Raw genomic sequence first — 14,968 nt, forward strand, 5'->3', positions numbered from 1 at the left:
TTTTAAGGAAAAATGGGTTTTCTATTTCGAGCAAATTACTCTGTGCAACATTCAGTCTTTAGAAAGTCAGTCAGTTGCCTCCATATATGATGACTTCTTTCACAATTTATCTGACAAAGGAAATGACATCAACATATTGTTTGTTACAGTTGTCTACTTCGCACTTCTTCATCTTTAGGTCAATCTAGTTGACTCTTATCAGTCCACACATTATTCATTTAGAAGTTGTGGTATGTGTTTTACATAGACCAGAAGTAGTGACATATTTAAGGCCTACCATCGTTCTTGACGGGGGCTTTTTTGTGAGAAACCATGCAAAGGTTGAGAAAGTGGCTATTTAAGGCATTCAGAGTGAAGCGTGTCACCAGTTTCTCACATTTTTTGTAACCGTTCAAAGCAAGTCAGTTATACAGAAACAGCTGATGTCACTGGCTGAAAGCTGAGATGGCACTGCTTCAGCAAGAAGCCCAAGTCTCTTTTTTTGCTACCTTTTAGATAGTTTCAGTGAGAATTAATAAACAAGCCACTTTCTGTAACATCACCAGAAAACATCAAAGATTGACGTTGAGTTTGCATGGATAGAAAGTCATTAAGTTTACATGTTCACCAAAATAATTTAAGATATGAAAAATACAACTTGTTGTAGCCAATTAGAGCACAAATATACATATAAACAGAATCAATGCTTCTGTTACTCACGTTTATTCTGCTCACGTCTCGTAGAACTTTATAGTAATTTCGATGATACGTTTTGTTTAACAGAGGAATGGCTAGTTTTGCTAACACCAGTTAACAAGTTAACATTAAGTATATTAACACAAGTTAATGTACGTTTGTATGAAAACTATACATGGACGGTGACTAAATTACTTTATTCCTATGTTTCGACAGTAACCAGCCAACGATATTCACTTATTGAAAAGATAAATGCTGCAGAGACTCACTAATATTTGATATTTTGAGTCAAATTCGTGCTTGGACATGTTTGAGTTAGGAATCTACATTTCGTGAACCTTCCAATCAGGAGGGTAGGTTGATGCTCAAAGGGAAAGGCCTTTGAAAAGCCTGTGGGATTTAAAGTGACACATGTCATTATCAGGAAGACATCTTTAGGGATAGCAATTAATAGAAATGAGCACAGATAGTTTGTTTTAAAACCAATCAATCAAATTTGTAAATTAATTGTTCAGACTTGTTTTACATTCAGAATGTAAATGGCTTTGTATTGTGGCTAGGTAGTCTTTTTTTTATTTTTTCTTTAAATTTGCTTACAAATTTGCGTGACGCACAAATTTCACACAAAAATAGCAGGCACTGTAGTAAAAACATTGTTTATTACAGCAGCAGAGGTGAAAGACTTGATTGTTGCTGCTTGAGTTTTTGGCCAATATGAGATTATTATACTGGAAATGGCAGCAATGCTCTCCCCTCCTCTTACTACTAGTTGTGGCTTCTCAGCTTTAGGACTTAATTCTTGGAGACAGTAGTTTTCATGAACTGCTTTTAAGCAGAAAAGTCTCATAGTATTTACTACTAAAAGTAAGTCTATCTGAAAGTAGCTGTATTCAGTCATTCTAACCCAGGATACCAATCTCCAGCTGCCTATTATTGATTATGTGACAAAACTTGTGTTCAGATGAAACACTGGCTCCTGGCTTATCTTCAGGAATCATCTAGCTCATCCTCAGTTTCTTAAACTGGTCCCGGTTGTGAAAGTGACACGAGCTGCTGTCTTGCCGTCCACATTACTCCATCCCTCGGCTCCTATTTAGCTCAGAGGATTACTGAGCCAACTTGAGTAGGATTAACAGAGGAGAAGGAGGAATACCCTTTGTGCCCTGAGAGCAGGAAATTAACTGAGAGTTAAGTTGCATTTCAATCCCGAACTTGGATAAAAAGATAGAAATGTGCAAATGCGGGTTGTTTTGGAGAGATCCTTCCATAAACGCAATAAATTGGCCTCTCTGGGCTGTCGTCTGACAAAGTTATCATCTTTTCTTACATCTCAATCCTTGCTTTAATGTTCTGGGCGAATGATTAAAGCCTAATGGAGTTACTTGAATGTGAATGTTTAATGTTTAATCTGAACTCCCTTTTCAGCTGCAGTGCAGGGGCTCTGTGATCCATCTGCTGGTTAATTAATATCTTGGAGAGGACAGGCCTCATGCACAGTGGCTCTGCAGCCCTTTCCAGCGGTTTCTAAGTAAATTAGTGAGAGACAAAAACTCTAGATGCAAGCTTTGTTATTGAATTACTTCTGACGTCCTCCCCTGAGACCATAATTCACAGCGTACTAAAAGGCTTAGGCAAAGTACAGCATGAACAAATTAGTTTGTTTTGTTCTTATCTTGTAGTGGGACTGCTGGAAGGGGAAACAGTGGGGTTTAGAAGTTGTTTGGAAAGCAGCATATTGCGAAGATTACAGCCAGCTCCCTGTTGTTCCTCACGGAGAGTTAATTGGCTTAATTTAGATTTTCTTATTTCCTGCTTAATCCTGCTTTGAAATACGCAAAATGTGTCCCTTTGCAACATGTGCAGGCAGGTTGTAGTCTTATCAGTAAAGTGCGGACAAAAACAAGGGTGGCTTTTAGAGAAAAATATCTGAAGCATTGGGATGATGGGTAGAGAGAGTTGGGGAAGGTGAAGGTGTGGGGTTGCCAAACAGAGGCTGTTTTACAACGCAGAGAAAATTAGTTTATAGTTAGTTGCAAACTATAACTAGTTTGATGGGAATCTTCAGTTAGGCATGGTAGCTTCCAAATCTTAGCTGAGTTCTTACTAAAAATGAATAAAACAGTTTACCTATTGTATCGGGGAGTCAGCATCAAGTCCAAAACATGTAGATCTGTTGACAGTGAGATTACGATCATTTACCAGTTGCACAAATGCAAATCTTTCTCTCGAGTTCTACAGATACATAAATGTGACAGAGAAGCAATGAAAGAGTCTGTTTATTGCGTCTAACTCTGTTATGAGACTTCTGTAATCGGCTTAGCTCCATGTAAAACGGCAAGTTTCTCAGCAAATTTGATCTTAAGGCATCTAACAAGACAAACCGGTCCAGTTTATACAGGCTACAATTCGGTTGAAATTCAGATTAATCAATTTAATTCCAAGAGAACTTTGTCATATAATCAATTCAGATCCAGTGATGTGCATTTACATTTATTCATTTTGATAATACAATTGAAACGCAGTTAATCATTAACTACCGATAGGTAAAAAGTTATTCTTCTACAGAAGTCCAGGACAGCATGAGCAAGCATGTGGTGACTGTGGAAAGGAACCATTATAAAAAGTTAGACACTAAAAGTTCTGTTAATGAGTCTTCCAAGAATGTGTCAATTAAACACAGAATCAGTGCCTTGGAGGTCTGTTCTGTGTCAAAAAACAGCATGAAAAGTACAGCAAATTAATGGAAGCAGTTCCTCTGTGAATGGTTCCATCCAGGAAAGATGCACAGCTAGACAAGGAAACTGGAGGCCAATAGTGGTTTCTGCAGCAAAGGAGGAATGGGAGCTTGCAAAAATCTTATGATAATATCTTTACCAATGAACCGCTCTGGGCAAGAAACACAAACACAGAACCACTGGGCTAGGAGTACCACCTACAGAAAGAAAAAAGTGTTGAAGCAATACAAAGTTAATAGCGCCGATAGAGCTGTTTATGGCTCTGCCAAGGAATGAGGCACAACTACACAAAGAAGCATGAGATGGGAGATAAAAATTTAAAAAAAAAACAGTTACCAAAATTAATTGCAGCTATAGCTCCATGAAGGGTATTTTGGAAAAAGATAAAACTAAACAAAGATGCACTTACAAGATGTCTACCATGTACTTATCAAAAAAAAGAGAGAGAGAGGCAAGGCTAATGACTTTTTTGCTCTATTCCGCTGGGCAATGGTTACCCTTTATGGAAATAAAAACATTGATACTACACAAAGTACATGGCAACAATGGTTTTGTTTCTCTTTGACAGAAAACATTCTTTGTCAAAAAAGAAAGTACATAAAATTAATAGTAGCCCTATTCCACTAATGGGTCACAGGCAGACGCACCGGGCCATGTGTAGTATCAATGGAACACAACAGAGGCTGAGAGAGTGCAATGTTAATGGCAGCAGTAAATGAGTAGTCCAAATTACCTCCAGTAGCTGAAAATGGTTAAGCATAACTACAAAGACAGCTCAGGCTAATCTAAGCCAATCAAACTGTAAGTTTACCTAAAACGAAAGTCTGCTGTTAAAAGCAAGCAGAGTTTCTGCCTTACAGACAAAGACTGGAAGGTGGATCGCAAGAGAGAAACTTCAGAATCAGACTGCACTCTTAATTTAGGTGCCTTCACTAAATCAATGCAGTTTTACGACATCTGGGCAACATTTCAATTTGTAACTTTTGTTAGATGAGGAGAGCAAGTGATCCAATCTTGCCTTCTATCTTGCTTGAAGATTGAATTCATAAGATGAAGATGAGCACCGCCAAATTTCAAAGTCACAGGATTCTGTTGTATTCTGGTAAAAAGCATCAAACTGTTATTATGGGGGACAATGTTATCACCTAGTGTACCGTAAAGCAACCATGTGTTAGAACGGATGTCAGTGGAAACATTTCTCCTCCCAGTGGTCGCTGACTCGCGGTTTAGCTGGGCCATCACCTCCCTGAAGGTGATTTTTTTTTTTCTAACTCAATTTCCTCCTTTAGATTTCCCATGGTGCAAGCGATTGTGATGTTGTCAGCACAAGAAGACAACACTTGGTTTCTAAGGAAACTGAGCACACCAACCTCATTTGCAACACCACAGGCAAATGTGGTTGTCACATTGTGGGTGCCCTTCTTGAGTTTTTTTTTTTTTTGTTTTTTGTCTTCTCTGGAAGCGCTGCTAACCTGCATCATCTGTGGTTTTCAGTGAAAACTCTTCTTTTGTCTCGCTGCCACAACAATGCTTTCTTGTTCATCAGTTTGCGTTTGGACTTCAGTGTCTTTCGGGGGTGTTAACCGGTTTGTTTGTTTTTTTTTGTTTTTTTGTACTTCTTGTCGTTGCGTCTTGTCCATGTAACAGAATCTCAGAAGCTACCGTGATGAGGAAGGAGGTTGAGACGTGTACGTGCTCTGGCGCCTCGTGGATGCATCTGTGTGTACTCGTTTCCGTGCTGGTTTCGCTGTCGACAACAAACGTGTTTCAGTTGTGGTTGCGCGAGACGAAAAGGACGAGTGTTCCCATCCCATTTCTTTTTCCACTCGAAGGAGCTGTCTGTAGCACGTGTGTTGCTACCGAGCTCCTCCTCGTGAATTTGTGAGTCATTTCCTTCATGTGAAAAATAAACTATGATGTGATTGAGGGCGCGTTTATGTGACTGCGTCGCCTCCCTTCCTAAGTGGGTGGTCAGGGCAGGAAGCAGACCATTGAGTTTACTCTTGGCACCAGGAGAGCAACACAAAGCTTAGTCACAGTTTCCGTGCTTCATTAAGTGGCTGCTTCTGGAATCAGATGCTAAGAACAGCGATCAGCAGCCAACTTGAGGCCAGTGAAATGAATTTGTTTTGGCTTCTGCGCAGCCATCGATTGTCTCCGTTTGCTAGACATCTTCCAGCCCTCCAAAGGAAAGTCTTATATTGCCACACATCAGAGGAGTTAAAAGCCCGGGAGGAAAATTTGCCTCCCAAATTGAGCTTGGGCTCTTCATTATCTTCCTGCAGTCTGAGTCACAGGTTCACGCTCGCGGCCCGCTCTAATTAGAATTTCGGATCAAGCTCAGAGATTTCATCTTCGACTTGCCCGCTGGAGGAGATAGGGGACCTTGTCTGCCACTATGTGTCTTTCTCTTCCTACATGTGGTTTAATTCTGGGTGCTCAGTGCAGTTTTGAGGGGGACAAAAGCATGGGAGCATCACCGACAGCACCTCTCATGCTACACTTGCCTCTTGGTTTTTTACACCAGCTGATTTGATCTTTGCTGACAGTCGAAACAGTTCCCTGTTTGCAGTATTGCTTCTCACTTTACTTTTTTTAAACAAAGGTATTTTAAAGTTGAACGCAACACTTAATTAATCAGCAAATTCATAATTCTGGCTTGAGGATGGGATGAGTTGAGTTCAGTCTGTTTGTTGGACCTGCATGCGTTATGCAGGCTGTTTATGCAGTTAAATGATGCTGAGTTTGATAGCCAGCTTAGCCCTACGTCCTGAATGCTAACATTACCTAGCAGTTAGCAGTTTCTTGGCAGGTTTTGTAATATTGTGGGGTTCTGTTTTAGGGCTGTACGATATTACAAAATCTTGCAATGATAATATCAGTTGAGAGATTTGCCTGTTTTCGTCTTTCCACTTCTCGTCATCTGTGACTCTGTGGAAATTGACATTTGTGTCCACTGCATCTGCTGCCGTCAAACTCAGTCCAACAGGTAAAATATTACATTAGCATGAGCAACGAAAGTTCATAACATTTAGAATATATTAGTGAAGAATTTTTGCACCTTGAGCAATCCCCTAGCAAGCCCTGTTCTATATTTTGTGCAGCTGCACATGAATTAATGAGAGTACAATTGAAAAGTTAATTATACTTCAGTTGTTCACTTCAAAAGGTTGAACTCAAATATTACACACACTATATGATGCATTTCAAATATTGATTTCTTTAAACTTGAATAAACATTTCTGAAAATTAGAATGTTGTGTAACACTAATGTCTACTTTCTAGTAGAAATGTTGTGTATACAGTATATGCACTCCAGACTTGATGTGGGCTGCATTTGCATGGATCACCACATCAGTGGGGCGAGGCATGGAGGTGATCAGCCTGTGGCACTGCTGAGGTGTTCAGGAAGTGGACAATACTTGTCTACTTCACAGACAAGTATTGTCTAAGAAGTTGACAATACTTCAAGCGCAGTGATGCTGTGGTCATGGTACTTGTGCGAATGGGTGCACAATGAAATCAACATCAACGGAAAGCTTGTCAGCAGAGGGAACCATGAAGAGCTTTAAAATGTTTTGATGGGAAGCTGCTATGTCTTTAGACTTGTTAAAATTGCAGAAATTTCACCCTGGACCCTTCTTGTGTCAGCTCTGGCTCAGTAGCGTGTTAATACAAGCAATGCCACTGTTTGTGAATCTTTGATCAAACACTGTGGGATCATTTAACTTCTTTTGCAGTGACCTTTTGTGTTTTGGCCTCCTTTTGGAGGGGGTCAGTGACTTTCAGTTCAGCAGATTTCTCCATAATTGTATTAAATATCCACCCTTTTCATGTAAAGAAAAGAAACTTTTTTTTTTTTTTACTTTTCTTACTTGTAGGTTTTAATTATAACAGTGTGCAGAAACACAAGCTTGACATATACTCTGCCATGAACATAATGAATTTAATTTTAAACTGAATCAGTGAAAGAAATCACACTTTTGATTAATGTGTAAAGCCATATACGTCACAACAGATCTGACTAATGTGAATAATTTAAAAAAGTTGTTTAAGTAATCAAAGTCTGTGCTTGTCCCTTTGCAGGAATCCTCTTCTCTACGCTGGTGTTCGGACCCGCATGTGGCTTCATCCTCGGATCCGTCTGCACTAAATTCTATGTGGACTTCATCTTCATAGACACTAGTGAGCTCAGTGGTCTAGGTTTTTTTTTTTTTTTTCTTTCCGTTTCTCTCATACAGCTCATTGACTTGTTACGTGCCTCTCATCACAGGTAAGCTGGGCATCACTCCAGATGACCCGAGGTGGATCGGGGCCTGGTGGGGAGGCTTCCTGCTGTGCGGTGCCTTATTGTTCTTCTCGGCTATCCTGATGTTCGGCTTTCCTCACTCACTGCCAACGAGGGAGAGAGACGAGGGAGCTGAGAGCGAGCAGGTCATGCTGCCCCCTTCTCTCAGCCAAGAGTATGACACTCCGAAGCCCAGCAATGGAGTAATGCTCAGCCATGAGCCAGCCAACAGCCCCACCTGCTGTCAGCAGCTGAGAGGTGAGCGTTCACTTTAAACCATGTGAAATGCACACGCTGCAACAAAGTCTTCAAACTGGGCTTTGTAAAAGTTCTCTCATTTTGTGAGAGCACACTGGCGTTTGGTTTTTTTGCTTGTGCTTTAGAAATGAAGTGGAAGGCAAAATGTGCATGGTTTTAATTTTATTTTCAAAATCAAGAAAATAAAAAATTGCATGCATTATATTCAGCCCCTGAGGAAAGACTTTCTAGAATCACTTTTGGCTTGACTTTCAGCTGCAAGTCTTTTGGAATATTTTTTTTTGCAGCTTTCACCAGTAGAGGTGAGAGTTTTGTGAATTTGTTTTTACCAAGTTAGATCAAAATCTAAAGAATGAACGACAGTTTTTAAGTCGTCCCACAAATCCTTTCTTGGACTTAGGCCTGAACTTTGACTGGGTCTTTGTAACACAATGCGTATTATTTATCCTAAACCATACCATTGTAGCTCCGGCTGTATGTTTATGATCATTGTTCTGCTGCCCTACTCTCAAGTCTTTTTCTTTAACATACTTTGTTCCAAGTCTCCCTTCTACCTTTCTTCATCCATCCATCCTCTTATCAACTCTGACTAGCTTCCTTATCCCTATTGAAGAAAGCATTCCCAAAGCATGATGTCTCCTCTGCCTTGCGTCATCATTTGGATGTTATATTCAGGGTGATGTCAGCTAGATAATTACATTTCTGTCTTATCTCTCCAGAACATCGTCACGTTTGCCGTGTCCTTTTTATGACTTGAGGCACATTCAATGATCTATTTTTGGTTAGCATTGTCTCTTCATTTAGGTGAACAGCCACATGTTGGTAGGTATAAAGTTGTGCCCTGCCCTTCCTTTTTAGATGATGGAGCACTCTGCTGTTTTATAGCAAAACTCTCCTTTAAACATTCAAATTTTATTTACTATCTAAGTACTTCTGGGTTATAAATCCTGTGAGTTGCTTGTTCAAACCACAGCAAATCAAGAGTGCATGTCCCATTAACCAGTTTGTCATGACATTAACGCTCATGGTGTCTATTGTGTATTACCACCAGTGATCCCTAAGGTGACAAAGCACCTGCTGTCAAACCCCGTATTTACCTGCATCATCCTCGCTGCCTGCATGGAGATAGCAGTCGTGGCCGGCTTCGCAGCTTTCCTGGGAAAATACCTTGAGCAGCAGTTCAACCTCACCACCACCTCCGCAAACCAGCTGCTAGGTCTGTTCACTGACAGCAAACGTGACGTGCGTAACTCAAGCATGCATGAGTAGCTGTGAAGTAAACATTATGTGCGGAATCTCACCTTTTTGTTGTTAAGGCATGACGGCCATTCCATGTGCCTGTCTGGGAATCTTCATGGGCGGCCTGCTGGTGAAGAAGCTGAACCTCTCAGCGCTAGGAGCCATCCGCATGGCCATGCTGGTCAACCTGATCTCCACTGCCTGCTATGTCTCCTTCCTGTTTCTGGGCTGCGACAATGGCCGCGTCGCTGGAGTCACTGCACCATATGGCAACGAGTAAGAGAGTATTTAGTGATCACGGCAGGCTGGCCGGCTGTATTTGGAGTTAAGTTAACTTGGTTGTTCAGTCAGTCACAATGGCAGATGTTCCATGACACTTTGGAATATCAGCTAACCAGTACTTATTTGCTTTGACTTGATCAAAGCTGCAGACACCCTGCTGAAACAGTCATCTCCAAATAAACTAATAATAACCCTGATAATGGTTAATAGAACCACCTTTTAACATAAAACAATGAAATCTTTGCCCATTCTTAGCTTTAGCTTTTTAGCTAATTTTAGCTTTTACATGGGTTTTTCCAATAACAAACCTGTGAGGCCTTTACAGAAAATTGTATATTATACTTAGATTACACACAGAGTCCACATAGCTGCACTCCATTTACTATTTTATTCCACTGAACTTCTGGGTATCAAATTAAATTTAAATGTCAAACCAATCAGAAAATTTTCAGATCACTCATCTGTGACACTTTGTGGCTAATGTGAGGTTATTTCTTTTGGCTTACAGGAAAGCCTGTCTATTGACAGACCTTTTATTTCTGGTTTGATAACCCATAAACTTAGTTATGCAATTCTTTAACCCATTATATGGGGCCTTCAATTGACAGGAGCACAAGATGTGTCCGATAAGAAAGACTAGATGCCACAGACCAACAATGAATATTTTCAGTTTCCTCAATGTAATCGTTGAGATTAAATATGTTTTGTGTCGTATGACCAATTCACTGAAATGACTGTTGACCGAAAAAGCAGGTAACAACACAAAGCCTTCTTTCTACCTTGGATAGCTAGACGTTATTAAAGGTGACCTGCACAGTAAAAATGCAATTCACCTCTGTTTGTTAGGGTGCAGTGGGCTTTCCATTTATATAAACAAATCTGCGTCACCTCATTTCATCTATAAACAGGATTTCTATTCAGCGTGGCTTTACACTCCAGAGGGCTGCATGGACTGAATGCGAAGGCGTTATTGAGACAGACAGTAATCCCATAAAAAAGAAAAACTTTGATGAAAAAAGAAATGCACCGACTTTCATAGATGGGTCTGATTCAGTCATTGTCAGGTTCTTCCAGGCACACAATGTTTCATTATAGTTTTAAATAAAACCTTCTGAGACTCTCAGTTGTCCTGCTTCCTGTTGCTTTTTCTGCTTTCTGTTGTGGCTTCACTGGTACATAGGAACAAGTAGTAGAGATCTGTTAATGTAGTAAAATATTATATTCCTCTATTCTAAAACGTATGAGGAAGTAAATAAGCAAATTTATCAAATTTCAAGTACTGGTAAAGCTGCAACCTGAAAATTTGAGAAAAATACAACTAAACGTGTTTATATTTATTAGCCAGTCTCATGTGAATGTAAGGTGAGAAATACGGAGGATTGTCACAGAAATGTACTTTACAAGGGATCATATGTTTTACTGCTGAAACAAATCAAACTGAGCTTTATGACCCAGTTGTAATTTCTGCTTTTGATCGTGAAAAGGACTGCATCAAACTGTTATTGGCTATACATCTTCATTCTAATATATCTGCACATACTTTTCTGTACATCATAATAGAATAAAATATTTCTTCTAACTACATCTAATTTTTGCTTTTGGATGTAGGCGGATAGGCTTCCCCAGAGGGAAATAGTTGCATTGCAACAGCATCAACAAAGACATTTAAAGCAGACACAAGACAGCTAACAATAAAAACATTTGCATGTCTTCATATGGAAATAATGTGTATGTATTCAAGTTCAGTTGTTACCGTTTCCTTCTTGTAGTCAGCATTCTTTAGACACACTGTGCTTGTGAAGGGAACTCTGTCTTGCCTTTTTGATTTCACAACCTAAACTAAACATGTTAAAAATAAAGAATAAATCTGCTCATAACAGGGTTCATTCAGGCTGTACCTTCGGTTTGGACAGACGTATCTTTTAAACACTGAGGTAAAAGTCGTTTAGATCTCCTGTGTTTCTGTTCAGGACACTAAATGTGGGTGAGAAACCGGAGGCTCAGTGCATCAGCCACTGCAGCTGCTTCACCTCGTCCATCAGCCCCGTGTGCGGCTCCAACGAGGTTACCTACCTGTCTGCCTGCTTCGCCGGCTGCACGGGGACTGGAGCGTCTCAGTCCGCATCAAACATTTCGCAGGTATTCACCACTGCCGTACAAGCTAAACACATTCCCATGTGCTGCTGTATTTATGAAGGGGGGTTTGTGGAACAAGAAGTTCGTACATCATTTTTATGTGCTCTTGTTCTGAATACGGAATGTCTATTGGGAAAATGAGTGTGGAAGTCCCACACTATTTTGTTCTGCTAAATTTGCCACGGCTTCCCGGTCTTGTTTTATTCACACATTCCTTCATGTTTAAGCATCAATTGACTGTTCTTGAGTGCCCACAAGTGGTTAGATAGTTGTTAGGCAATCTAATCAGAAACTGGGTCGAGCTGTGAGTTTCTTTTTTTTTTTTTTTTTAGTTCCAAGCATCCTGAATACCTGAAGTGAAAATCTATGGCACTCTGGCTATTTTTGTGAGAAAAAAAATTATATACATTTATAACTATTACAAGTTTATCATGACTTAGCAAATTAAAGGCAGACTCTTTGCCAATGGTTGGCTACAGCAAAGTAAACCGGGGTATAAAGAATGCACCTCGCTATTATCAATACCCAGACCTCACAAAAACAGATGTGTAACCTGAACATCACCTCCACACACACACACACACACACACCCAGCAGTTAGCAGGCTTTTACATTGGAGGTTAAATGTTATATCCTTTTTCTGCTTGTAGTGGCCAAGATTCGCTCTGCCCCAAAAAGTTAAGCTATGATAAATTAGAATGTGCCTCAGGAGAATTGGGAATTGTGGGCAATGCTCCAAAGTTGATTAAATGATGCAATTTCCTTCTTCCAACCAGTTTAGCATTCTTTGTGCTCAGTATATTACATAGTTATGTCATCGCCATGCTTATATTAGCCAGTCAAGTACTTATTTAAAGCTTTTACTGTCAATTTAAGAGAACTGCAACATGAAATGTCCTGATTCCTTTGGTTATGAGTATATTTTTACTTTATTTCCAAACATGGATGTCAATCTACAGCCCTGTGCCCAGCCCTTTTTTTTCCATGTTTACAGAACCTGACTGGCTGCACCTGTATATCTTCCAAAAACGGTCCTGGCACTGCTACTCCCGGGAAATGTCCGTTGCCGGGTTGCCAGGAGGTTTTCCTCATCTTCCTGTGTGTGATATGTGTCTGCAGCCTTGTGGGAGCCATGGCCCAGACTCCCTCTGTCATCGTGCTGATCAGGTAAAATTTGCTGTTCAATTCGATGTGTTGGCTGAATACATCAATCAAAAGCACCTTTGAGAAATTAACATGTTATCTTTTTTTTTTTTTTGTCTGCTTCCCTTCTAGGACTGTGAGTCCTGAACTGAAATCGTACGCTCTAGGAGTGTTGTTCCTTTTGTTACGACTTCTCGGTAAGAATTGACAGCAGAAGAATTTATCAGACTGTCCTGCCCTGGCTTCCTTCCTTTTCTGTTTTTATATTAAGAGAGAGAATCAAGTCAAGTCAAGTCAAGTAGTTTTCCCAAAGGGAACAACTGTTAATGTTGTTGAGGTACAGTTCATAGTTGGAATGCAGTTTTCCAACAACATAAGTGACATTAAGCTTGAACTTTTTCCAAAATATGATGACATTTACTTTGTGTAATTCGTCCAAAGAACAAACAAATTTGTAAGAAGGGGAAGTATAAAAAAGAAAAAGGGTTGAATAATCTTGTTGCATTATCTGATTGGTAGCTGCTGATATTTCTCATGTCACCAGGTTTCATGACGCTGTTTGGTGTTTCTGTTTGCCAGGATTCATCCCGCCTCCTCTGATCTTCGGCGCCGGGATCGACTCCACCTGCCTCTTCTGGAGCTCCGACTGCGGCGACAAGGGCGCCTGCCTTCTTTACGACAACGTGCAGTACAGGCGCCTCTACGTGAGCCTTGCCATCATCCTCAAGGGTGTGGCCTTCCTGCTCTACACCACCACGTGGTACTGCCTGCGGAGGAACTACAAGAAATACATCAAAGGAAACGAGGGCAACCTGACGGCGACCGAGTTTTACCCGTCCCTCAGCGACGGGCCCAAAGCCGTGGACAGGACAAAGTTTATATACAACCTGGAGGACCACGAGTTTTGTGAAAATATGGAGTCTGTCTTGTAAGAATTTTTGCTTTGTCCGTTGAGACGATAAAAGGTCATACGGGTCCGAGGTGCACTCCATGAGGTTTTTCAGAGGGTCCATTCTAGTTCTTTGAAACCGTGAGGTGTTGTCAGTGAATTCCTGCCGTGGCTCTGTGGTAGAAGACGACTCCACAGCCCTCGCTGGGTCAGTTCTGGTTGTTTACTAGTGCATGGATGAGATGCTACTACGGCTATCGTTGCCATATTGTTTAGGTCTTTCATGACCGAACTAATCTGTGTGGGTAAATGACAGGCGTCCTTCAGTCAGCACTGTGTTCTGTTACTCTAAAAAAAAAAAAAAAAAAAATGTTTTCTTCAGATGTTTTAAAAGTTGCCAAGTGTTTACAAACTAATAGCTGATGAGTCACTGTACTTTCCTTCAGAAGAGGAGAGACCAGATGCACCTGGACCAGAATGGACCGGGTGATTTTAGTGGCCTGATAGAAGTTTGGTTTTCGTTTTTCTTGCTGGATCAATAAAATAAACTGTTTTTAATATTTGCTTGGACTAGACTGTAAAGTGAAATGAAATGAAATGAAATGAAATGAAATGAAATGAAATGAAATGAAATTCACCTATGTCTTGCCACATAGGTGCAATTCAGATCCAATTTATTTGTGTTTTAAACTTTTTTTTTTTTTTTTAGGACTGCAGGTTTTTTTTCACTGTAGCAGTTTGTTTCATATCAATTTGCAGAGTGTATTCAGCCTAATTTGTCTTAAAAGGGATTCAACATATAGGAATTTATATAAATAAATAAATAAATAGATATTGTTTATATATTGTTTTCTGCACCCAGTGGAGATGCAGAGATGAAAATCTAGTAATTATTTTATGTGGTTCAGAATTTGTGTTAAGATTAGGAATCACATGATTGGTTCATTAGGCCCAGGATGTTTTATTAGATCATATGTGAGCTAAGAGCTAATAATTACATTTTTGTGATGCGTCTGTCTTATGTCACAAATGATTTATGAATATTTATATTGAGGATTAAAGTATGGTTCACTATTGTGAACAAAAGGTGTTCACACTCAGCCTGTAGTGTTTAGCATAAAGACTGCAGAAACAATTCTGTGGAATTGGCTCACTAAATGAATGGTGAGCTTATTCCGGTATTTAAACCTAACGCAGCACTTCCGTTCACTCCACTAGTCTCTTTGCAGTTACCGTTTTGTCCCTTTCTTACACTTTTTGTATGGCAACATATCATTTATTTTACTCTGGAAATAAATTATTTTTCAGAAAAGTCAATCAAAC

General features: G+C 40.0%; 1 protein-coding gene across 1 annotated transcript in view; it reads left to right on the forward strand.

Annotated features, from left to right (window-relative positions):
• Positions 1 to 14,967, forward strand: part of slco3a1a (solute carrier organic anion transporter family member 3A1a) — a 36,182-nt gene extending 21,215 nt beyond the window's left edge. Inside the window, exons 3-10 of the mRNA XM_015008146.2 lie at positions 7,497 to 7,595; positions 7,684 to 7,956; positions 9,008 to 9,172; positions 9,273 to 9,471; positions 11,448 to 11,616; positions 12,608 to 12,780; positions 12,889 to 12,953; positions 13,336 to 14,967. Of these exons, the coding sequence (XP_014863632.1) occupies positions 7,497 to 7,595; positions 7,684 to 7,956; positions 9,008 to 9,172; positions 9,273 to 9,471; positions 11,448 to 11,616; positions 12,608 to 12,780; positions 12,889 to 12,953; positions 13,336 to 13,688 (1,496 nt within the window). The 3' untranslated portion in view covers positions 13,689 to 14,967. The remainder of the gene's footprint in view (positions 1 to 7,496; positions 7,596 to 7,683; positions 7,957 to 9,007; positions 9,173 to 9,272; positions 9,472 to 11,447; positions 11,617 to 12,607; positions 12,781 to 12,888; positions 12,954 to 13,335) is intronic.
• Position 14,968: the final 1 nt, after the last annotated feature.

Source organism: Poecilia mexicana, unplaced genomic scaffold, assembly GCF_051168715.1.
Source record: "Poecilia mexicana isolate PSO_F unplaced genomic scaffold, ASM5116871v1 scaffold_6, whole genome shotgun sequence".
NCBI lineage: Eukaryota > Metazoa > Chordata > Actinopteri > Cyprinodontiformes > Poeciliidae > Poecilia > Poecilia mexicana.